Source organism: Dipteris shenzhenensis, chromosome 13 (genome assembly GCF_047967505.1).
Source record: "Dipteris shenzhenensis isolate YYH24624 ecotype China chromosome 13, Dip_SZ_1.0, whole genome shotgun sequence".
In the NCBI taxonomy this organism is placed as follows: Eukaryota; Viridiplantae; Streptophyta; class Polypodiopsida; order Gleicheniales; family Dipteridaceae; genus Dipteris; species Dipteris shenzhenensis.
Window position 1 is genome coordinate 21170240 of NC_141608.1, and position 25063 is coordinate 21195302.

Consider the following 25063-nt stretch of genomic DNA (forward strand, 5'->3'; position numbering starts at 1 on the left):
TGTACAGGGAATGTGTGATGATCGCAAATGGAAACTGGTCTGGATGTATATCAGGCAATTGCAGCCTAATATAATTGCTTTGCAAGAGCATAATCAAAATATGTATGCTGGTCAAATAGGCCATTTTGCTGGTTATGATATCTTCTATGCTAGAGAGCACTCCTTTTCTGGTGTGGCTTTTTTGGTAAAGCACGACCTTCAACCTGTTGTGGCTCTCAATGATCGCCATGGTAGATGGATTATTGTTCAATGCCTTGTTCAAGGGGAAATTTTTGAATTTGCATTGGTTTATGCCCCCCAGTCTTCTCGTGATAGAGCTTTGATCTGGAGCTTTGATCTGGGCTGCCGTGCATACTTATCCATGGCAACAACATGCCTTCATTTGTGGAGACTTTAATAATGCCCCTCAATCGGGTGACAACACCTCAGGCCACACTCATATGTTGGCTTCTGAAACACAGGCATGGTCTGATTTTTTGCTTCAATTGCGCCTGGTTGATCTATGGAAGGAATTACAGCCCATGCTTCCAGGTTATACCTTTCAGCATAATGCTCAATCTTCTTATCGGGCACGCTTGGACAGATGGTATCAGATTGATCCACAGCATTGTGATGCCTTTACTTGTCAAATTTGGGTTGATCATCCTTTCACACATTCGGATCGTGCTCCTCTTTGGTTGAGGCTTTCCTTACATGAATTTCCCACCGACAGATTGCCTTGCCGAAGGCTTTTGCTGATTAATAATAGTTATCTGCAGCATGTTGACTTTAAAGCCTTGGTCTCTGATGCTATTCAGCCTCTCTCTCGTCAGATACGCATTGGTTTGGATTATGCCTGGCAGGCTTTTGTTGCTCGAATGCAAGCCGTTATTCGAGATTATGGAAAAAAGCCATAAGGGAGACTGTAGCACATGCCAAATTTACATGTCAAAGTTTGACTGAGCTTGCTCATCTTCGCCCTTTGACTTCAGAGGAAAGCATGCTCTTATGTCAGGCTCAATTCTCTCTTCAATCTAATGATCGCAGAAAGCTTGCTAAATGGGAAACTCGATCCAGACAATGGGCATTTTTGGATAAAGGCTGCTCTTCCAAGCAATTTTTTAAGAGTTTACGCTACAAAAGACAGGCTGCCAATATCTGTCGGATCCAAATGCCTAATGGTTCTTCATCAACATCTTGTTCAGAGCTTGCTGATTTATGTGTGTAGCACTTCTCCACTCATTTTGGGCATCTAAATACTCTTTCTCCTCAGGTCATGTCTGCACGTCAGCTTCTTTTGCAGCATATTCATCCAATTCTGTCTGATGCTTAGGCTTTGGAACTTGAACATCCCTTCACTGAAAGGGAATTGTCTGATGCACTGAGATCCTATGGCAGATGGAAATCTCCAGGATGGGATGGTCTCACTGTTGAATTTTTTCTTGCATTTTGGGATCTTCTTAAATTCACCTTGCTACAAATGGTAAATACAGCATGGCAAAATCAGCAGATGCCTTTGTCATGGAAAAAGGTGATTCCAAAAAAGTAGCTATGTGATTCACTGGGTGATTGGAGGCCAATCACGCTCATGCCAGTCATTTACAAGATCATTGCCAAAATGGTGGTTGATCGGATTAAAGGTTATTTGCATGATGGATTGCATCCTCCCAATATGGCTTTGTTCCACGTCGCCATATCACATATAACATTGCCAATGCTTATATTGGGATTGAATATGCCAAATACACGCAGCACGATGTTCTACTCTTGCAGGTAGATATTGCAAAAGCCTTTGACACAGTTCAATGGGATTTCATCCCGCAAACTATGCGAGCTTTGGGGTTTGGACAAAAAATGCAGCAGGTTATTTACTGGCTTTACAGAGATGGCAATGCGGCTTGCATTATCTCTGGGGATATCTCTGATGAGTGGACTCTTCGTTGTTCAGTCCGCCAGGAATGCCCTCTCAGTGCTTTACTGTATGCCATTGCTACTCATCCTATGCTGCAATATATTGATCATCTTGTGGCTACAGGATCACTTCATGGCTTGGAATTGGATGCTAATCGCAGCATGGTTGCTAAAGCTTATGCTGATGATTCTTTCTTTACCCCGAAGAATACGCCCCATGATCTTGGTGCCTCGATGCAGGCCCTGAGCCCTCTCTATTTATGGTTTGGCAGCTGGTCTTCATGTTAATTTTCAGAAGTCTAAGCTGCTCCCTTTGCATTCCAAAGACTGGCATAGTCTATTATGGCCCGGGGATATCATTCCACCCACTCAGTTTGTTCGTCATATTGGTTACCCTTTGGGATGGGAACTCACTCGCCGACAACAAACTGATTGGGTTTTGGCTAAGCTTCAGAAAAAGCTTGAGTATTGGAAACTGGCAACCTGGCCTTTGCACATTCGTCTTCGAATAGTGCATTCCATCCTTGTGGCATATATTCAATTTTACTTGCCATTGATCATGTTCACTAAGGCGGATCTTACATCTTTCATGTCTGTCTTTATGGAACTCTTTTGGCGATCCAAACATGGCAGAAAAAGTCTCAGGCTGCTATTGATGCATCACATTTGTTCTCCCAAGATGCATGGTGGATTGAACACCACGAATATTCATGTGCATATTCTTGCCCACAGGGGGAAAATGTTGCTGCAATTTCTGCAAGGTGATCAGCCTTGGGCTCTTATGATTAGGACTCTGGTCACTCATATCAGTATTTCTGCATTTGGTCATTGGCAACTCAATCACTGGGATTTCTTTTTTGGCTGCGCTGATGGCACTTTGCCTGGATGTCCTTTTGTCTCCCGCTTGCTTCTTGACTGGAAGCATGTTCTTTCTCATTTGAAATGGAATGGACGGAAATCTTTGCTTGGGAATTCTTTGAGAGCTAAAAGCATTCACTGGTCGAAAGTCTTTCAGCCTCCCTTGGCTTTACAGGAACCTCGACGTTCCTACTTTGTCTCGTTTAAAGGCATCACCTCGGTTGCTGATGTTATAGATTATGCTGGTACTGTGCTCCCCTTTTCTCTAGCAGCCACTACATATGGATTGGGCTCTCATTATCGTCCTTTGTGGCGACAAATTACTTCTATACTTTCGCCCTTTGTTCCAATTCCTCCTTTGGAACTCCAAGACCGATTGGAAGATTGGACTTTGACTTCTCCAGGGTCCTCTTCTCGTTCTTTGAGGCTATCTCAGATTACTGTACCTGCATTGTATAAAATCCTTTTGCCTCAACCTTGGGTTTGAGAGAGAGGTGATTCTGTTTGGCGAATGCATCGCCCAGCCAAGTGGTGGAGGAAAAGATTACAGCAACTTTGGGCCTATAAAGTACCGCTTCGGCAACAAGTTTTCTTTTGGCAAGTTCTTTTGGGAGTGTTTCCATATGGACAGCTATTAGCTCATCGACACATTGCTCCTGCACTTTGCAATAGATGTTCTGCTTCTTCGGAGACTGTGCCTCACTTGTTTTGGCATTGTCCGTGCTCTCGTGAGTTTTTTGATCTGCTTCGACAACACCTGCGAGCGAGATTCCCATCTGTTCCGTATGGAAAGTTGTTCTGGCTATTTGGGTTTCATCCATCCAGACCGGAGTTTCATCTTTTCTTCGTTTGGGTTCGCTACTGGGCACTATGGACTTTAACATATAGGAATTGTAAAGTCTTTGGTGATCCTACTTTCTCTCTGTTTGGCTTTTTTAGGCATTCTCTGCAGCAATCTTTCTTTGATTGCTTGCACACCCGCTGCATAGATCATGAGGTCTTTTTGGCATATACTAAAATTTTCAATTGATGTAATTGTAGCACCTTTTTTTGAGGTTGCTACTCATATAATATAATCAATCAAAGATTTCACCCAAAAAAATGTGTGTGTGTACATACATACATATATATGTGTGTGTGTGTGTGTGTGTGTGTGTGTGTGTGTGTGTGTGTGTGTGTGAGAGAGTGTTTTCGTGTGTGTGTGTGTGAGAAGCGGTGAGAGCTCGTTGCCCGTCAGCGTCCGGTGCCCTCCAGCCATCGTACGGCAGTTTCCGTACAGATCCCAGCGCCGCTTCAGCTGCTCCATACAGGCGTGCCTTTGCTGCTGCTCTTCTGTAACCTTTCGTACAGCCCCTTGGAGTGTGTGTATAGTCCACGGTATTTCAGCCAGGTGTTGGTATTTCGTCCTTGCCAAGTACCCTTCGCAGATTCGTCCGTACGTTGTATGATCGCCGTACGGTGTCCGTACGACCGTACGATTACGTACCTGCACTGTATTTCCGTACAGTTAGCCTCCCCCCGTGCAGCCTGTGTATATTTCAATACAGCTCGTCGTAGTCCGTACAGCCCAGCACCTCTTGTCGTTTTCAAGGTTTCTTTGCTTCGTTGTCTTCCCGAACAGCCCTGTTTTTTTCACCAAAATCTTACCTTTCCCTCTACTTTTCCCCTCACTAGCTATACTCTCCTCCCCCTCCCTTGTGGGCTTCCTGTGGATACTCCTGTGGTTTTCACTACCCCTTTACAGATATTTTATTCCCAAGCTCCCCCTCATACAAAGTTATGGCAGAATACTCATATGGAAAAACGTTTCAAAAGGAGCGCTCGGCTCCCTGCAAGAAGCAAAAGCAGGTTGAGGGTCAGCATGACCCGGTGCATGACACTCTTGAGGCTCAACTAGTATATGATGTCATGCATGAAGGATTTGCAGATACGAGAAAAGAATGGAAAGACTCAGTTCCCTCAGTTGGCATCATGGTTGAGGTTGATGAAATTGTGGATCCAGTCAGAGAATATGCTAAGAATGTAGTCATATTATTTTTTCCAGGCCGGATGCCACCTGCTGCAGAGATAGGCAACTGGCTGACACGCACATTGGCTGGCTCTTTTGTTCGTAAAGTACATTATGCAGCCAGGGGCTTTTTTGAGGTGATCATGGTGGATGAGATCCACAGACAAATGCTTTTGGAACACTCGCCTCTCTTTTTTGGGCAGCAAATGGTGCATGTTTTGCCATGGTCTCCCACACGGGACTTTCAGGCTTTAATCCGACATAGATGCCCGGTTTGGGTTGAAGTTGTTGACTTCCCACAATGTATGGCCTCACTTTTGCCTAAAATTGCAACATCTTTAGGTAAAGTGGTCTGCCCACCACGGCCCAATGGCAACTCAAACAGATTTTGCATTCTTTGGGATATTGATAATCCCACACCGGACTCTTATTCGGTCACGGTGAATAATGTGAACATGGGCAGTGCAAATGGGGTTTATTTGCAGGGGCCTGTTTTGAATGCAAAAAGTTTGGACACATGGCTTCACAGTGTCCACTGAACCTACATAAAATGCCTCATGTCACCTTGCCAGTCCACATGCCCACTAAAGATGCTCCTACTCCAGTTGCAAACAAAAACAAAAGCAGTAGACAGCATTCTGGGAGTCAGGATAAAGGCAAAGATTCAGTAGCTACCAATGCGAATCTCACTTCACATTCACCTCCTGCTACTCAATCCTTGTCCAAAGGAAAGCAACCTTCAACTGATGGCTGGCAGAGCCCAAGAAAGGTTATTTCTGCTCGAAGAATCCCACCCCCTCGCACTTGGAATGGTGCCTCTTCTAGCGGAAACACCCCAGAGATCAATACACGAATTGGGATTACATGGGCTGCAGTAACAGCCAGCAGAACACTCTTCCCTGGTCTATGTATTCACTGGTCTACGGTTTTTCAATCTCCACTGGCTTTACAAGAACCTTGCCGTTCCTACTTTGTTTCTTTTAAGGGCATCACTTCTGTTGCTGATGTTATTCGTGATGATGGCTCTATGCTACCTTTTTCTCTGGCAGCTACACGATATGGCTTGGGCTCTCATTATCGTGCTTTGTGGCAACAAATTGCATATATGCTTTCGCCTTTTGTTTTGAGTCCTTCTTTGGAACTTCAAGACAGGTTGGAGGATTGGACTTGGACTTCTCCAGGGTCATCTTCTCGCCCTTTGAGGCTATCTCAGATTACGGTGCCTGCATTGTATAAAATCATTTTGCCTCAACCTTGGGTTTCAGAGAAAGGCAATTCTATTTGGCGAATGCATCGCCGACCCAAGTGGTGGACAAAGAGATTACAGCAGCTTTGGGCCTACAAAACTCCTCTTCGGCAACAGGTTTTCTTCTGGCGAGTGCTTCTAAGCATTTTTCCATCTGGACAGTTAGGCACATTGCTCCTGCTCGTTGCCACATATGTTTGAGTTCTCAGGAGATTATGCCTCATCTATTCTGGTTTTTTCCATGTTCTCGTGAGTTCATTGATCTTCTTCGACAGCGCCTGCGAGCGAGATTCCCGACTGTTCCTTTTGGGAAGTCTTTCTGGCTCTTTGGTTTCCATCCACCCAGACCGGAGTTTCATCTTTTCTTTGTTTGGGTTCGCTATTGGGCACTCTGCACTTTATGGACAGACAGGAACTGTAAAGTCTTTAGTGATCCTATATTTTCCTTGTTTGGCTTTTTTAAGCGTTCTCTGCAGCAACCTTTCTTTGATTGCTTGCAAGCACGCTGCATAGATCATGATGTATATCTAGCATACACTGAGATTTTCAGCTGATGTAATTTCGGCTGCCTCATTTTGAGGTCGCTACTCTTGTAATATAATCAATCAAAAGTTTTCACTTTAAAAAAAAAAGTGTCTATGTATGTATGTATGTATATCTACACTTTTTTTTTTTTTTTTTTGGTAAATCCATGATTATATTATCAGCAAAATTTACATGAGGGTCTCAAAAAAGCAGAGAGCCTCAACAGGAAATCAAAAGCAAAGAAAAACTATTTCCAGGCATGACTGAGGAAGATCTCCTTGATGGCAAGCATCATAGATAGATTGCCGTAGGGAGAGTCTGAAATATTCATAGGATTGCAAGAACGGATTCCCAAAATATCGCATCTTGTGATCCTGCCATATGGTCCAAAAAGCCCAATATCTGACCCAGTTCAAAAGTAAAGAGTAATGGACCAGGGTTGCAGGAAGTCTGCCAAAAAGCCAAAAATGTTTCCCAAAAGGAGAGTTAGGGAAACGAAGGCGAAGCGACATGGAAATTTTGCATAGGAAGGTCTTAGTGCTGGAACACATCCAAAACAAATGAGGCACCGTTTCAGAAGGGGCCATGCATCGAAGACAAGAAGCAGATGCAATCCTTCGTTGAGCCAGAGTGACCCCCACGGATAAGGTTCCTGTAAGACAACGCCATAGGAAAAGCTTTTGCTTGAGAGGCAATTTGCTTCTCCATAAATTGCGGAGATTCTTTCGCCACCAAGCAAGTGATTTTGCCATATGCCAAAGAGAATTAGCATGTAAGTGAATCCATGGTGACGGCTGGAGGAAAGAGTATGTCGTGCTAACCATTAGGTTAGGAAGAGTAACAGGACGAGAATTTGAGCCCACCGGGTGTAACTGCCAATCATATAATCGGTCCCTGTTAGATAAAGGAGGGATGGGAAGAAAAGGCTGCAGTAATTCAGCAATTTTTCCCCAAATAAACCTGTGATGCATGGCTAGTGGATAAGAAGCCATGGCTTGAGGGAAGGAAAGCATATGACCAGTAGCATCAACAACGTCATTTATACACCTGATCCCCAATTTGCTGAGATTATAGGCCCGAATCGGCTCTTGGAGGGCCAATGGAGGATCAAAAACAGCACTCCAATAAATACTTTCTTGCCGAAGGGAATTGGCATGAGATAAAACGGAAGGGGCCCAATGAGCATGCGAAAGGACCTGTTGCCAATCGCTAATAAGTGAAGTAGCAAAAGGGCAACCCGGGATAGAGCCTACAAATCTGCCCAAAATGACCTCCCAAAAATCAGTGATCCATGCACCATGTGCAGTAGTACGTAAGGACGTGCACATGGTTGCAAGCATATGAGTCCATGGCTGCTTCTGACGAAAAAAGGTGAGTAGAAGAGGAATTTTCCTGGCCAAGACATGGTGCGCAATATTCAGCACATTCAATCCACCGTGCATCCTTGGGGAACAGACTTTTGTCATCCTCATAAGTCTTAGAGCTTTAGCAGAAGACTTTGTTTTCCATAACAGTTCCATAGCGTGAGACATAAAGGCAGAAATGTCTTGAGAAGTCCAGTGCATCAAAGGCAAATAATACTGAACATAAGCCATAATAATCGACTGGACAATCCGGAGCCTAACATGGAGTGGCCAAGTGGAGAGCTTCCAATAATGGAGTTTGGCATGAAGCTTATCAAAAATCCACTTTAACTGTTGTTTCCTAGTGATGTGCCAGCCAATAGGGTGACCAAGATGACGGACCACATCACAGGGCTGCATAATGTGCCCAGGCCATAGAAGAGTATGCCAATCATATGAATGTAAAGGTATGAGGCTAGATTTATCGAAATTAACATTCATGCCAGCAGCCAAGCCATATGAAGAAAGAGTGTCCATAATAGTCTTCAACTGCTGTGGAGAATTATGTTGCATAAAAAAAGAATCATCTGCATAGGCCTGAGCAATAAAGGAAGGGGCTCCAGGAATCTGAAGACCAGTAAGAAGACCTTGTGCGGTAAGATGATCCAAATATGAGAGAAGTGGGTGAGTGGCAATGGCATATAACAGGGCACTGAGTGGACATCCTTGTCGAACCGAACGACCCAAAGACCAAGATTGCGAGAGATGATTTCCAAGGATGCATTGGGCTGTAGAGCCAGCATATAAACAGTAGATGACATTAGTCATTTTAGGCCCGAAGCCCATCTTAGCCATTGTTTGTGAGATAAAATCCCAGTTGACCGTGTCAAAAGCTTTGGCAAAGTCCACTTGCATAATAAAAACATCCTGTTCAGAATATTTTGCATATTCAATAGCCATGAGAGCATTGCCAATATTATCATGAATCTGCCTCCGAGGGACGAAACCATATTGCAAAGGATGCAAGCCCTCATAAAGCACTTGATGAAGACGGTGCACTAGCATTTTAGCAAAGAGTTTGTAAACAACAGGCATCAATGTGATGGGCCTCCAATCCATAAGATGCTCACACAATTTCCTCTTGGGAATGAGTTTAACTATGCCATGCTTCCATGAGGAGGGGAGTATTCCTGTGTGCCAAGAGTTATTAATCATTTGTAGGATGACACTTTTAAGATCCTCCCAAAAGTGTAAGAAAAACTCCACTGTGAGACCATCATACCCCGGAGCCTTACCATGGCTAAGATGAGACAAGGCATCATCAAGCTCCTTATCAGTGAAAGGCATATCCAGTTTGAGAGCTTCCTGTGGGTTGATAATGGGATGCACTTGATGCAAAAAAGTCTCCCGAGCTTGTAATTCTTGCAAAGAAGTAGTATTAGGGGGTGCAAACAGCTTCTGAAAATAAGAAAAGCATTCATGTTGAAGCTCTGAGAAAGACCGAGTCCATTCCCCATCCCGTTTGCGGACTCTGAGGCAAGATGTCCTTCTCCTGAAAGCATGTAACCCTTGAAAAAAGGATTTAGAAGAGCATCCTTTATCCAAAAATTGAGTCATCCTTGCCCGAACCTGCCACTTGGCCAATTTACGTCGGTCATTAGCTTGCAAAAGAGCTTTTGACTGAGCGAGAGTGTCCATTTGTTGGGAAGAAAGGGGCTGCATCTGAAAAAGTGCAGTCAAAGATTGAACCACTGCTTTAGCATGCCGAACTTTAGCTCTCCAATCAAGCATAAAATGACTCCCATATTCATGTATGGCATGCTGAAGCCTGTCCACAAGGCGTTGCCATGCAAAATTACTGTCATAATGGACATGTGCTGCAAGAGGAATTATGGCATGTCGGATCAACTGTTGAAAATGTGCATGCTGCAGATAGCCTTTATTGATATGTTTCATCCGAATGGAATGCAAGGGCATGTCATCCCAGGGCTGACCAAACTGAATGTGCAGCCCTAAAGGAGCATGGTCAGAGAGACCAAGGGAATGATCAATCTCAATATGAAGGCAGAAATCTGTATATTGCTGAGCCTGCAGTAAATACCATCTATCTAGGCGAGCCCAGTAGTTAGTAAAGGCATTATGATGATAGGTGTAGCCCCCTATTCCGGTGTGCATGGCTGTCCATAAATCTTGCGCATGTGTCGTGGTGAGTAATTCTTCCCATGATTGCTTTTCATAAGGGATCATATGAGATCTTTGAGTAGTATTGTCAGAAGACATGGGAGAGTTATTAAAGTCTCCACCAAGAAGAGCACAAGATCGCCACGGGTAAGAAGCAATAGCATGCCACATGGAGGCTCTGGAAGCAGAAGTTTGTGAAGCATAAACCGAGGCAAATTCCCAAATATCACCATTGACATCACATTGAATCACCATCCATCTGCCATCACAGTCATTAAAGGCAAGCTGGGGCTGCAGCTCATGTCTGACCAATATGCATAGACCCGAGAAAAGCTTAGTACCTGCATAGTGAATATCATAACCCCCAAAATGGCCAACTTGGCCTGCCATAGAATGCTGGTTATACACACTTTTTTTTTTTTTTTTTTTTTTTGGTAAATCCATGATCATATTATCAGCAAAATTTACATGAGGGTCTCAAAAAAGCAGAGAGCCTCAACAGGAAATCAAAAGCAAAGAAAAACTATTTCCAGGCATGACTGAGGAAGATCTCCTTGATAGCAAGCATCATAGATAGATTGCCGTAGGGAGAGTCTGAAATATTCATAAGATTGCAAGAACGGATTCCCAAAATATCGCATGTTGTGATCCTGCCAGATGGTCCAAAAAGCCCAATATCTGACCCAGTTCAAAAATAAGGAGTAATGGACCAGGGTTGCAGGAAGTCTGCCAAAAAGCCAAAAATGTTTCCCAAAAGGTGAGTTAGGGAAACGAAGGCGAAGCGACATGGAAATTTTGCATAAGAAGGTCTTAGTGCTGGAACACATCCAAAACAAATGAGACACCGTTTCAGAAGGGGCCATGCATCGAAGACAGGAAGCAGATGCAATCCTTCGTTGAGCCAGAGTGACCCCCACGGATAAGGTTCCTGTAAGACAACGCCATAGGAAAAGCTTTTGCTTGAGAGGCAATTTGCTTCTCCATAAATTGCGGAGATTCTTTCGCCACCAAGCAAGCGATTTTGCCATATGCCAAAGAGAATTAGCATGTAAGTGAATCCATGGTGACGGCTGGAGGAGAGAGTATGTCGTGCTGACCGTTAGGTTAGGAAGAGGAACAGGACGAGAATTTGAGCCCACCGGGTGTAACTGCCAATCATGTAATCGGTCCCTGTTAGATAAAGGAGGGATGGGAAGAAAAGGCTGCAGTAATTCAGCAATTTTACCCCAAATAAACCTGTGATGCATGGCTAGTGGATAAGAAGCCATGGCTTGAGGGAAGGAAAGCATGTGCCCAGTAGCATCAACAACGTCATTTATACACCTGATCCCCAATTTGCTGAGATTATATGCCCGAATCGGCTCTTGGAGGGCCAATGGAGGATCAAAAACAGCACTCCAATAAATACTTTCTTGCCGAAGGGAATTGGCATGAGATAAAACGGAAGGGGCCCAATGAGCATGCGAAAGGACCTGTTGCCAATCGCTAATAAGTGAAGTAGCAAAGGGGCAACCCGGGATAGAGCCTACAAATCTGCCCAAAATAACCTCCCAAAAATCAGTGAGCCAGGCACCATGTGCAGTAGTACGTAAGGACGTGCACATGGTTGCAAGCATATGAGTCCATGGCTGCTTCTGACGAAAAAAGGTGAGTAGAAGAGGAATTTTCCTGGCCAAGACATGGTGCGCAATATTCAGCACATTCAATCCACCGTGCATCCTTGGGGAACAGACTTTTGTCATCCTCATAAGTCTTAGAGCTTTAGCAGAAGACTTTGTTTTCCATAACAGTTCCATGGCATGAGACATAAAGGCAGAAATGTCTTGAGAAGTCCAGTGCATCAAAGGCAAATAATACTGAACATAAGCCATAATAATCGACTGGACAATCCGAAGCCTAACATGGAGTGGCCAAGTGGAGAGCTTCCAATAATGGAGTTTGGCATGAAGCTTATCAAAAATGCATTTTAACTGTTGTTTCCTAGTGATGTGCCAGCCAATAGGGTAACCAAGATGGCGGACCACATCACAGGGCTGCATAATGTGCCCAGGCCATAGAAGAGTATGCCAAGCATATGAATGCAACGGTATGAGGCTAGATTTATCGAAATTAACATTCATGCCAGCAGCCAGGCCATATGAAGAAAGAGTGTCCATAATAGTCTTCAACTGCTGTGGAGAATTATGTTGCATAAAAAAAGAATCATCTGCATAGGCCTGAGCAATAAAGGAAGGGGCTCCAGGAATCTGAAGACCAGTGAGAAGACCTTGTGCGGTAAGATGATCCAAATATGAGAGAAGTGGGTGAGTGGCAATGGCATACAACAGGGCACTGAGTGGACATCCTTGCCGGACCGAACGACCCAAGGACCAAGATTGCGAAAGATGATTTCCAAGGATGCATTGGGCTGTAGAGCCAGCATATAAACAGTAGATGACATTAGCCATTTTTGGCCCGAAGCCCATCTTAGCCATTGTTTGTGAGATAAAGTCCCAGTTGACCGTGTCAAAAGCTTTGGCAAAGTCCACTTGCATAATAAAAACATCCTGTTCAGAATATTTTGCATATTCAATAGCCATGAGAGCATTGCCAATATTATCATGAATCTGCCTCCGAGGGACGAAACCATATTGCAAAGGATGCAAGCCCTCATAGAGCACTTGATGAAGGCGGTGCACTAGCATTTTAGCAAAGAGTTTGTAAATAACAGGCATCAATGTGATGGGCCTCCAATCCATAAGATGCTCACACAATTTCCTCTTGGGAATGAGTTTAACTATGCCATGCTTCCATGAGGAGGGGAGTACTCCTGTGTGCCAAGAGTTATTAATCATTTGTAGGATGACACCTTTAAGATCCTCCCAAAAGTGTAAGAAAAACTCCACTGTGAGACCATCATACCCCGGAGCCTTACCAGGGCTAAGATGAGACAAGGCATCATCAAGCTCCTTATCAGTGAAAGGCATATCCAGTTTGAGAGCTTCCTGTGGGTTGATAATGGGATGCACTTGATGCAAAAGAATCTCCCGAGCTTGTAATTCTTGCAAAGAAGGAGTATCAGGGGGTGCAAATAGCTTCTGAAAATAAGAAAAGCATTCATGTTGAAGCTCTGAGAAAGACCGAGTCCATTCCCCATCCCGTTTGCGGACTCTGAGGCAAGATGTCTTTCTCCTGAAAGCATGTAACCCTCGAAAAAAGGATTTAGAGGAGCATCCTTTATCCAAAAATTGAGTCATCCTTGCTCGAACCTGCCACTTGGCCAATTTACGTCGGTCATTAGCTTGCAAAAGAGCTTTTGACTGAGCGAGAGTGTCCATTTGTTGGGAAGAAAGGGGCTGCATCTGAAAAAGTACAGTCAAAGATTGAACCGCTGCTTTAGCATGCCGAACTTTAGCTCTCCAATCAAGCATAAAATGACTCCCATATTCATGTATGGCATGCTGAAGCCTGTCCACAAGGCGTTGCCATGCAAAATTACTGTCATAATGGATATGTGCTGCGAGGGGAATTATGGCATGTCGGATCAATTGTTGAAAATGTGCATGCTGGAGATAGCCTTTATTGATATGTTTCATCCGAATGGAATGCAAGGGCATGTCATCCCAGGGCTGACCAAACTGAATGTGCAGGCATAAAGGAGCATGGTCAGAGAGACCAAGGGAATGATCAATCTCAATATGAAGGCAGAAATCTGTATATTGCTGAGCCTGCAGTAAATACCATCTATCTAGGCGAGCCCAGTAGTTAGTAAAGGCATTATGATGGTAGGTGTAGCCCCCAATTCCAGTGGGCATGGCTGTCCATAAATCTTGCGCATGTGTCGTGGTGAGTAATTCTTCCCATGATTGCTTTTCATAAGGGATCATATGAGATCTTTGAGTAGTATTGTCAGAAGACATGGGAGAGTTATTAAAGTCACCACCAAGAAGAGCACAAGATCGCCATGGGTAAGAAGCAATAGCATGCCACATGGAGGCTCGGGAGGCAGAAGTTTGTGAAGCATAAACCGAGGCAAATTCCCAAATATCACCATTGACATCACATTGAATCACCATCCATCTGCCATCACAGTCATTAAAGGCAAGCTGGGGCTGCAGCTCATGTCTGACCAATATGCATAGACCCGAGAAAAGCTTAGTGCCTGCATAGTGAATATCATAACCCCCAAAATGGCCAACTTGGCCTGCCATAGAATGCTGGTTATGTTCTTGCAAACAGAGAATGTCTGGCTGCCTGGATAGAACATAATTCCACACTAATCTCCACTTAGAGGGATTGCAGAGACCCTGTACATTAAAAGTAACACAGAGAAGTTTATCAGGCATGAGGATATATACAAGGAAAGGGCCAAGAATGTACAACCAAAGAGTGCTAATCATCTGCCATCATGGGCTGCAGCCCTTCCTTTCCTGGGTCAAAAGATAGCCCTTCCTCAGATTCACAGACAGGAATATGTTTTTTAAGGACTCCAACCCAATTGAGTAAGGGCGAGGGAGTGGCTGAGGTAGAGGCTTGGCCTGGAGTAGGAGTAGATGCATCCCAGTGACGAGATTGAAGGGGTCTTTGCCTGAGAACCCGCTTGGGCTGTAAAAAGCCATCAATATCAGGAGCCTTCTCTTTCTCTTTACCTTTGTCCTTGGCTTTGAATATGGCTGGGATTTGTGAAGCCACTTTTCCAGCTTTAGAGGCATTTTTATCCTGATTCTTAGACCCAATAGTCTCTTGCTTGCGAGCTGGCTGAACCATTGGAGGAGGTATGGCAGTGGCTGGAGGAGGATGCAAGACGGTAGGGCATTCAGAGGCCAAATGCCCGTACTTATGGCATGAAAAACAAGCGCCTGCGAAAATTCCCCATTTCAATTCAAAGTACTTTTGCCCCATTGGCAAACCTTCAACCTCCACTGCAATGGAGGGGAGAGTAGGGGTATCTGTGTCCCACAATATACAGAATCTATTACGATTCCCAGCAGGGCGAGGAGGGCAGATAACTTGGCCCAGTGCAGCAGCCAATCCGGGCAGTTCCTCTCGCATATAGTCTGGGAAATTAACCACCTCCACCCAAACAGGACAATGATGCCGAATGAGACTTTGATAGTCCTTGTTAGGGGACCATGGCATAGCATGCACCATTTGCCGGCCATAAAACAAAGGAGAAAATTCAAGCACACGCTGTTTCTGCAAAGCATCGGTGAGGTGAACTTCATAAAACCCACGAGAGGCAAAGTACACTCCCTCCACAAAAGAGCCTCCGAGGATGGACTGAATCCATTGCGCAACATCATTGGCAGATGGTATCTTTCCCGGAAAAAAGATAATGACTGCAGTGTGGGCAAGCTTCTTAAGTGGCTGCACCAAGGATGGTAGCTGCAATTTATAGGTAACCTGGGGAACAGGCTTGCTCCAATCCTGGCGAGATTGAAGGAAGTCATCCTTGAGAGTGTCGAAGACATATTGGGCCTCTAAATCCATGCTGGCGTCTGAAGCGAGATCAGGACAGCGTCTTTTAACCTCTGGTGTGCGCTCCTTGCGCACATAGGTAGTTAACGTAGCAGCGTCTGAAGCCATAGGGAGAAAGAAGAGACCAGAAAGTGAAAGGTAGGAGATATAAAGCAGGAAGGAAAAGGAAGAGAGAGCAGGCTGCGTAGGGTAAGCAAACGGAAACAGGGTGGCACGAGCAAGGGCAGGGCAGCGCGAACTGGAGCAAGGCGGCACAGGGGGAGCAGGCGGCGCAGGTTGGAGCGGGCGGCGCAGGCTGGAGCAGGCGGCGCAGGCTACACTCTCTCTCCGTCGCTCTCACACACACACACACACACACACACACTGAAGTGACACACACACACACACATACATATATATATCCGGCTGGGAAAACTCTATGATCATGTTCTGAGAAGTATAGGATAGAAGAATCATCCACTAGGACAATCAGGACTCGCTCCCGCCATCACAATAAAGACATGAGCCTTCACCTAAGGACAACGTTTGAGAGACGATGCCAGCATCACTAACTTGAACATCCAAGTAGCACGCTACAGCTTAGTGATGGGGGGCCCGGTAGGACAGCCTGCTGCTACCCTCTTCGATATCAATGTGATGTCTTCTATAACCTTCAGAACTACCTAGGGGTAGGGTACGGAGGGGTTTGGGAGCACTTCAACAAGACATAGCTTTGCAGGACCTACGTTTTAATGGATGAAGGAATCCACGGGTTGTACAGCCCTCGACCCTGGCTGTTGGCACTACCTTCTAGGATACCGTAAGCAGCAAGCTGGGATCCCAAGGCACAGCCTGCATAGCAGCCAGCAAGTTTCTCTCAGTCAGAGCCTCACAGATAGCTGCTTTTTATTGGTTTTTCTATATATACATACGTACTACATATATATGTACGTAAGCCCATGATGATATTTCACATGTTAAGCCATTCCCACATACAAGCTTTTTCATAGATCCTGTTACTGTTACCTGTACAATCAACCAAACAGTTTCTTTGTTAGCAATGAAATTCACCTGATGCCATCAAATCCTAAGGCTATAGGCACTAAATGCACAATTTTGCGCTTGATGCATGGATATAACTCTTCTACCCAAATTTGCAATCACTCGCTTTTCACAGCTACAAAAGATGACAACAAGCTTTGCAGGCCATAGATCACACGTAATTTTATTGGATTCTCATCAAGCTGTCATAGTTAAAAATATGCATTCCTTCTCCATGCAGCATCTCATACAAAAGCAGATCCAGTTGGCTGGCGATCAAAAACCTCTACACTTGATGCAAGCCAATATTCAATAAAGAAGCAAGCCAATACCTCATTTCTATGCTTAGGAAGATAAAATTCAGATCTACATGAGAATTTCACCTTGGAAACATTGTCAATCTGATCGAGTAGCAATATGATGTGACGAATGGTGACAGATCGGTACCAAAGCTGTTGAAGCTGTTTGTTTCGTGCTCCAATGAGCCTTCTGGCCTCAGACAAGTTCTCTTTCAACCCACTAATGCTTCCAGCAGATTCACTGAAAACTCTTAGGATCTGAGACAGCATACAACTTGTTAACATGCGTATTTTTTATTCCTTAGCTTGCTTAAATCTGTAACTGAACCAACTACAAACCACAACCCCACCTCATGTCAATCATCATCTGTGCCCCAGATGAAATGCTGATTAAAGGTGCTGAAGCAGAAACCCCTAGATGCCAAAAGACAATCATAGAAGATCTAGACAGTATGGGCTTCACAATAAGTAAAGACGTGAAAAAAACCTGTGAATAATTGTGGAAGGCTTTATTGAAACCATTATGGTAACCACGAACAACATCATCAACAATATCCTCTATAGCATCTCGTTGCTCCCGAAGGCTCTGGATGGCCTCTTCTGGAACTTGAGATGTCAGAATCTCTACAACATGAGGTAATGAATCAAACCGATCCTGCTTCCACACTGCATCAATCTCTTCAAGCTCAGCTTCAAGAACCTAAAACAGGCCAACAGCAAGTTCAAACTTGAAATAAGCCTCCACGTACATAGAAATCATAACAAGGAACTTGAAACAAGCAATAGGACTTGGTGTATATTCAAGAAAAGAAATGGAAGACTAGCAGAGAGAAGCACGTAAACAAAGAAGACAACAAGAGAAAAGCTTGAGACATTCTAAACGAGTTTGTAAACATTCAGGAAAAGGAATCAATAGTAGCCAAAACGAGCAAGAGGCATTCACATAAACAGAGACAGCCTTGGCAAACAAAAGATGTTGATAAGCACTCAACATACGAGTTTAGTAAGTATTGCATAGAAACTTGCAGTTCAACAATATGGTAAAGACAGATGCAATTAATTATAAGGATGAGAGAGATGCACTTTAGGCATCTTTCCTTGGCGAGAAAAGAAGAACAAATTCATAAAAGAAGCTGAAGACCGAGAAGACAATAAAACCAGACATATACAGTCTTAACTTTGTCACTTGCACCAGACGATCAAGTCTTCTGCATAAAGTATCTGCATCTCAATATATGGTGTCTTCCTCCCTCTCCTTTGCTTCCCTTATCATGCAGAACAAACCACATCCTCACACAACCCCTACACTGGCCTGAATTCCCTGAAGAAGCAAAGCTTAGAGCGACCAGACAGAGCGACCAGACACTTTTCTGCCTTGTGCACTCGCTTGAAAAGGAAACTCTATGGTGGGCGACACCTTGCAATGGACATGCATTGTGAAGAACCAAACTTCTCGAGAATGCGAATGTGTGCAATACATGCAAAATTTGAATGCCAAATGGCCCTCCAATGGGGAAGAGCGCCCTCGTGAGAGTACTTGTTTCTCCTTAGGACCTACATGCAAGGTGGGAGAGATGGTGGACGAATGCAAAGTGAATAGAGAGAATGCTACATGAGATTCACAATGAAAGGGTGATACCCTTTCATTAATGTCCCTTGAGATCACTAAAGTTCCATCTTCCCATTTACACCTACCCTTATCCTATGACCCATGCATCTACCATTCAATGCACCCTTCCCTTCCTATTGCCCCTAGGACCTAGACACGTGTGCACACATCTTTATTAATAAAATACGTGTCACATGTCCAAATTTGATGCCGTCTGAAGCAGTGGCTCCAGCTTGACTAGTTCTATCTACTGAGATGATCCACCGCCATAACAAAATGGTTGGTGTCCATCATAAATATAAATACATGTTACACCATTGGTGTATAATATATAATAATGTTTTAATGTCTACTAATCACGGATTAGTGATTTCTCTTGTTACTCCTGCTTGAATCTAATTGCCTGAACCTTTTCCAACGGAAGGATAATTCTTCTTCATGCCTCGGAGGCATGGCATGAAAGTGGCCTTAAGTTGCTCCACAAACTTGGACCATTAAAGAATAAGCTCTTTTCCCGTTTGTAATGAGGACCACCACATTAAAGCATCCTTCTATAGATGCAATGTGCAAGAGCAAGCTTCTCATGATCGGTCTTACCTTGATGCGCAAAATATAGCTCAAAATGCCGAATCCAATTAAGGATTTTATCCGCTATTAGAAATTACCCAACAGAGGGTACACACAGCGGAAGACTTATAGTAATGGCCGGGAGCTCACACAGTGTGGTGTGGGGTGTGAAATCACAAACTTCTTTATTTAATGTGCGTCACATAGATGTGCAGACTTATCAATAGACAATGAACCAGCCAAATATAGAAGACACAAAAACTTATATATTTCCGTCCAAAACTATGGACACAATACAAAAGAGATAGATCCAAAGTCCCACCAATGGTGTGGTCCTCTGATCTAACTACAAGGTCCTTCTCCTATCTGCCGGCTATCTCTAAACTCGAGCCCACCTGCTCCACCTCGAGCTTCTGTAGACTTTCCGTCCAGATCCCTTCCACCTTGCTGTCTTTGCACCAGCCTAGGTGGGCAGCACTCTGAGCTAGGTCTGCAGCTCTACAGCTCTCTTGTCTCCTTCTGGATAGAGGCCCACAAGTGGCTGATCTGCTGCTCCTCCTGCTCCCTGAACTGCTGCTCCAAGTGATGATGATCTCAGCACCTTGCTGCCCTAGAAGACAGCCAAGGTCCAGCCTCTTCCTGGCTAAGTCTGCAGCCCTTCAAGCACCCTCTCACCTCTTGGATATAGGCCCAAAGGGTGGCTTCCTGCTGCTCCTTTCTGCCCTGGAACTGCTGGTTGCTGGATGATGAATGAGGCCAAGAGCCTCTCCTTATATAGGCCCTAAGGCCTGCTGAGAAACCCGACCAGTCTGTCCCAATCTGGGCCGACTGGACAGACCAGGTTGGCTGGCCCAACCGACCTCGTTGGCTCAGCCCAACCAGCCCCGATAGGGCCCTTTACTGGCCCCACAAAATCGCCCTCTTGGGCTCTCTTTTCAGGGCTTGCTGGCCCAGGATTCTATGCAGGGGCTGAGCCCTTGGCCAGCCCTAGATAGGGCCTGGTTGGCTGGCTTAGCCCAGCCCAACCAGCCCTCCATATGGGTTGCCATGTGCTGCCCCATCCCCTGCCATGTCAGCGCCTGTTCTCCCTGCTGGTTCTGCCCTCTGCCAGGCTCTTTCCAGCCACGTATGCACCGTCGTACTGTTCCGTACATTACTGATGTCATCGTGCCTTTTACCTGGGACACCCCGCCAACCATGAATGCTCCAGATCTGTCCAAGATCCACACATCCAGGTAATCTCTCTTTGGGCACATCCTGCCCTAGGTCTCCCTCCCCCATGCTCTCCTCATTTGGGGGCTTACAGATGGGGAGGTGACCTTTCCAACACTCTTGCTCCATCATACTTTGGGAATTCTATTCTCTCTTGAGTCTCGAGGTTGAAATTTGGCTCTCTTCGAGGGGGTACCTAAATCTTCATCCCCAAAATTCAGCACTCTCTTAGTCCCAAATTTTGTCATAATGGACTGTTCAATCATATGGCTAAGTTGAGAAACCAGCTTATCAACGGGGGAATCCTCTCACTCTTGCACTTGGATTATAATCTCCGCGTATGGGATTTTGAGTTAAAGGCGTAAACTCAACGCCTACCTCTTGGATGGACTAATTTCTCCCTTCATTTGAAAGGAAAACTCCCTATCAAGAGATTCTTGAAGGAGAGATGAAGGTAATTCCATACATGGGTTATCATACTCAATTTGTGTGTAACTCTCATCTAGATCATCCTCTTTTGGAGGAGGTGATGGTGTTCTCTCCCTATCCTCTTCTAGTAGTGGAGGAAAAAGGACAAGTTCATTATTAAATCTCCGTTCAGAATATTGAATATTGTGCTGGAGAGGGTGGATGAAGGTTGGCCCACTAATACTATGTTCTCTACCCTGTGGTTGGATAAGAAATGGTGTTTTGGTAAAACAAGCTTGAACAGGATTTCAGCGAAAGTTGCCTACAAAGGGTTGCTCCAGCCCTTTTCTGTATCGGTTGGTCTCAATGAAAAATGGAAATTAAAAGGGGTCCCAAATGGTGGAAGGACAGATTCAGGGATATTTGGCAAGGGTGCAAACTAGGGAAAGCTGAATACATACTTTGGAAAATAGCCCACTCAGTTCTGCCAGTTAGAGGTAATCTTCAGAAATGGTCCAACCTTAGCCCGTTGTGTCCCCTTTGTGGGGTGGCAATAGAGTCCCTAAAGCATCTTACGTGGTTCTGTCAGTAGCGAGAGGCACGTGGTGGAAATTGGGAAGTGCCATCAAAGAGGTTGGGCTGATGTCGAACTTTAGAGCCTCCAGCTGGAAGGCTGCCCTGCTCGGTGATGTGGCGAGCTTTCCTTCTACTCTAGCATATTGCTGGCCCTTCTACTCGAGCATATTGCTGGCCCTACCTAAGAGCTGCTGTATGCTTGGCAATTTGGAATACTACGAATTCTGTGAATTTTGCGCGTGAGCAACTGCCTACGTCAAAAGAATCTGCGATTCTGGCAGCAACAACCCAGAATCTGAGGGACATGGCTTTTATAATGGTTACTAAGGAGGAGCTGCTAAGTTCCTATCTCAGGGATATTGGATTCATTTTGTTTAAGGTCTAAGCAACAAACTTGTGTGGGACGAGGGTTGCCCACTCGTGGCCAATTTTTGTCCGGGTTTTGTAAGGGACTAACCCCCCCTTATTTCTTTTTTCCTTTAATACAATCGGCTGCTTTATTTTTAAAAAACAAACAAACAAACCAACCAAAAAAAAAACGTTGGTATTGGTACTCAATACCTGATTGCAAACATTCCTTCATCTACCTCATACATTATCTCAATACCTGATTGCAAACATTCCTTCATCTACCTCATACAGAATCTCAATACCTAGTTGCCAACCTTCCTTAATCTACCTCGTACATAAGTTGTGGTTGATGTTGCTACATACACCTTCCGATTCTAATAGGAATATCAAATACAGAGTGTCCTCGAAAGGGACAGTTGGCTGCTCTATAAGGTACATCTTCAAGTTTTCTACTCTGAACAATGTAGTCAACAACATTGGTATTGCACTCAATGCCTGATTGCAAACATCCATTCATCTACCTCGTACATAATCTCAATGCGCATTCCTTCTTCTACCTCGTACATAATCGTACATTATGGGTCGAATTTGCTAAAAAATCAATAAGTTTCATTTTAGCAATCCAATAAGCATGAAACCAAAGCCAACCTTTTTTACTTTTGCCATTAAAAAATGCAATGCCAAAACCCCAACTTGGATTACAATTTGCGAATTCACCTCAAGTTCATTAACGCATGCACATTAGTATTAGTTACGCTACCCTGGAAAATTCAGGTAAGAGGATAAGCTAAGTTGGAAAATTAACGCAAGTTAGTCCTTCGGGACCTTCTCCCTTCTGCCCTCTCCCTTGCCTCCGTCCAGCCTGCCACGTGCCCTTCTTCCCTCCCTGTCATTTCCCCTTCAACCAAGCCCAAGCAGCTACTTTCCACCAACTGACCGCTCTCATTCGACCATCACATTGCACCATGCTCACTACCTACCCCCAGTTTTCTTTGTCTCTGTTACTGACAAGCTCACGGATCCTACGACCACAGCCACCTGATGATCCCGCCACCCCTGCCCCTTCCTCCTGCTCTCCTTATCAGCTTTCGCCAAATTTCTTTCCACTTTTGAATCACTCTGTCGATGTGGGTTTTCCCCCTCCTTTCGCGTGTCTTGTTTCCTCTTCTTTAGGAACACGCAAAACAAATCTCAGCCCCAAGACAGCAAAGTAAGTGCCTGATAGTTGTCGTAGTTACGCCTGGTACCTGATCGCAAATCTACGGGTTGGATCCTCTCCTAGAAAAAGAAACCCCTATACTCAAAGGAGACTAACAACAAGTTTATGGTTCGTTAAGAGCTCCACGATCGGTAAATTCGAAAACCGTGATTAAAACTCACAGAGGAGATAATGCTTGGGAGTAATTTACCTTCTTAGCCAGATCACGCGATGAGGAAGAGTTGCGTTGGCCGGCATCGCCATCGAGATCCATCGATGTAAAACCCAAAACGAGCACGCCAAGAGCCAATCAGTGAGGGTGCAGCAGACACCCAATGAGGGAAAGCTGCAAATTTTCACAGGAAGTGACTAAATCCCGTATTGGGCAAGGCTCCAAAGCGCTGCAAGGGATGGCATGCACGAGTTTGACCAAGAGGAGACTATCATTCTCCCAAGGCGTTTCTGAAGGGGGAGCCAGGCTGAGCAGAAAAGTGGCAGGGACAAGGGAAGGGAGAGAGAGGCAGGAAGCTGTGGGAGAGGCGATTGCTGCATCAAATCGGAGGTGATGCAAAATGGGCGTGAAGATACTCCCGATGAGTTTCTGCCTCAAAGTGTTTTGGCCAGGTAGGAGCGTGTGCTTACGTGGCCGCCACATGTCAAGACAAACTAGTGCCGCGGCCAGCCTCTACCATCGCCCGCTGGCCGGAATCGATCTTCTCCCTACCACCCCCTGCCCACCCACCGCTGAATCGATCCTCTCATTGGCAAGGCATTCCCCCGCCCTCCCAACGCTGAATCGATCCTCTCGCTCTCAAGGCATCCCACCACCCCCCTGCCCCGCCCAAAGCTGGCTTTTCGCTTACCATAGGAATCGTCACTTAGATAAAGAAATATGTATTAGCGTCTTCAAGAGCCAATGAGAGAGGGGGGGGGAGAGAGAGAGAGCTTAGGGCTGCAAGAGAGGGAAAGATGGGAAGGCAAGAGGTGGCAAGAGGCAAAGGGCGAAGAGAGGGGGGGGGGGGGGGGGGGGGGGGGGGGGGGTGGGGGGAGGGGAGAGGGATTTGATTTGGCAAATCAAGACCCTGCATGGGTATATGTCGCATGGGTATAATGATGGCAAAATCGTTTTGGTAAATGGTGGCTTGACATAGCAACCTTGTCACACTTGCCCACCTAATCTCATTCAAACACACTGGCCAGCCACAAGGTTGATTCTTCTACTAAAGGCATAATGGTGGGAAGAGAGTCATGATCTTATGTACTACGGGTGTTGATTTTATCTATGAACATCGCATGCATACCGTGAAGGTAGAAGAAGCTACTTATAGCAACCTTCTAGAAGAAGCGATTTACAACCACCTTCTAGCGCTTGCATCATAGGCACTATGGGACCCAAACACATACATAGGTGTTGGGATGGCTACCTTATCATCATTGCCAAGGATTTAATCCAACGTTAGATCATCAACCCTCTTGGTGAGGCCCATCTTCTATTGTTTCACTCATTCTAAGAGATCTCATATTTCTTGTTAATGTTGCTACATGCATCCATGACCCCTCCTACTTCTAATATATAGAGTGTCCTAGAAAGGGACATTTGGCTTCTCAATAAGTCACATCTTAGAGTTTTCTACTTTTGTACAATGTAGTCATCAACATTGTTATGAGCAGTCAATATATTGCAAACATTCCTTCATTTACCTCGAGTAAAAGGACCCCTTTCTATCCTTAGCCATGCCAAGAACTCATGCAAGCAATTTTTATAAGCTACAATTTAAGGTACTTGTAATCTTTTAATGATACTATCATTCTTAAATGTACTTACAAGCCATAAAGTTTTTTAAGAGTGGCATCTTGGAATCAAAACAAATGAAGTTGCTCTATAAGGATAACTTCCTTACCAAATTTGTGAATTGTGCTCCTACTCATGTAAAAGCCTTATCCTTTTAGGTTGGGCTGCTTTATATGTAACCCTCTCATCCCAATGAACATATAAACCCAAGGCATGAAAATTCCTTGCTTATATGGAATGTAGTGATGATTAAAGTCCACTTGATACATCCTTATTAAGCCCCATTGCCCTTGGCACCCAATATGTCGCCTTCACAATCATCCTTCAAATACAAATTTACCTTTGACAGCAAGTCTAAGGTTTTGTTCCTTGGGCTTGAGACTATGGTCTAAGATCAGACATCCTTGGTTGGAGACTACGTGTAAGGCCTTGGAGGTGACCTCAAAGGTTCCTCAACTAAGAAAGAGGTGTTGAGCTAGGCTAGAGATCAAGAGCCTAGTCCTTCCGGTGCATGTCCGCCACG

General features: G+C 44.8%; 1 protein-coding gene across 3 annotated transcripts in view; it reads right to left on the reverse strand.

Annotated features, from left to right (window-relative positions):
- SEC8 (subunit of exocyst complex 8) overlaps positions 1 to 23325 on the reverse strand; it is a 150170-nt gene extending 126845 nt beyond the window's left edge. For all 3 annotated transcript variants that reach the window (XR_015541993.1, XM_087383654.1, XM_087383653.1), the window contains exons 1-3: positions 22960 to 23325; positions 17315 to 17527; positions 16912 to 17085 (exon numbers count right to left, since the gene is read on the reverse strand). Coding sequence is in view for 2 of the 3 variants with exons in the window: in XM_087383654.1 (XP_087239780.1) it covers positions 16912 to 17085; positions 17315 to 17527; positions 22960 to 23022 (450 nt within the window). In the remaining variant the exon portion in view is untranslated. The remainder of the gene's footprint in view (positions 1 to 16911; positions 17086 to 17314; positions 17528 to 22959) is intronic.
- Positions 23326 to 25063: the final 1738 nt, after the last annotated feature.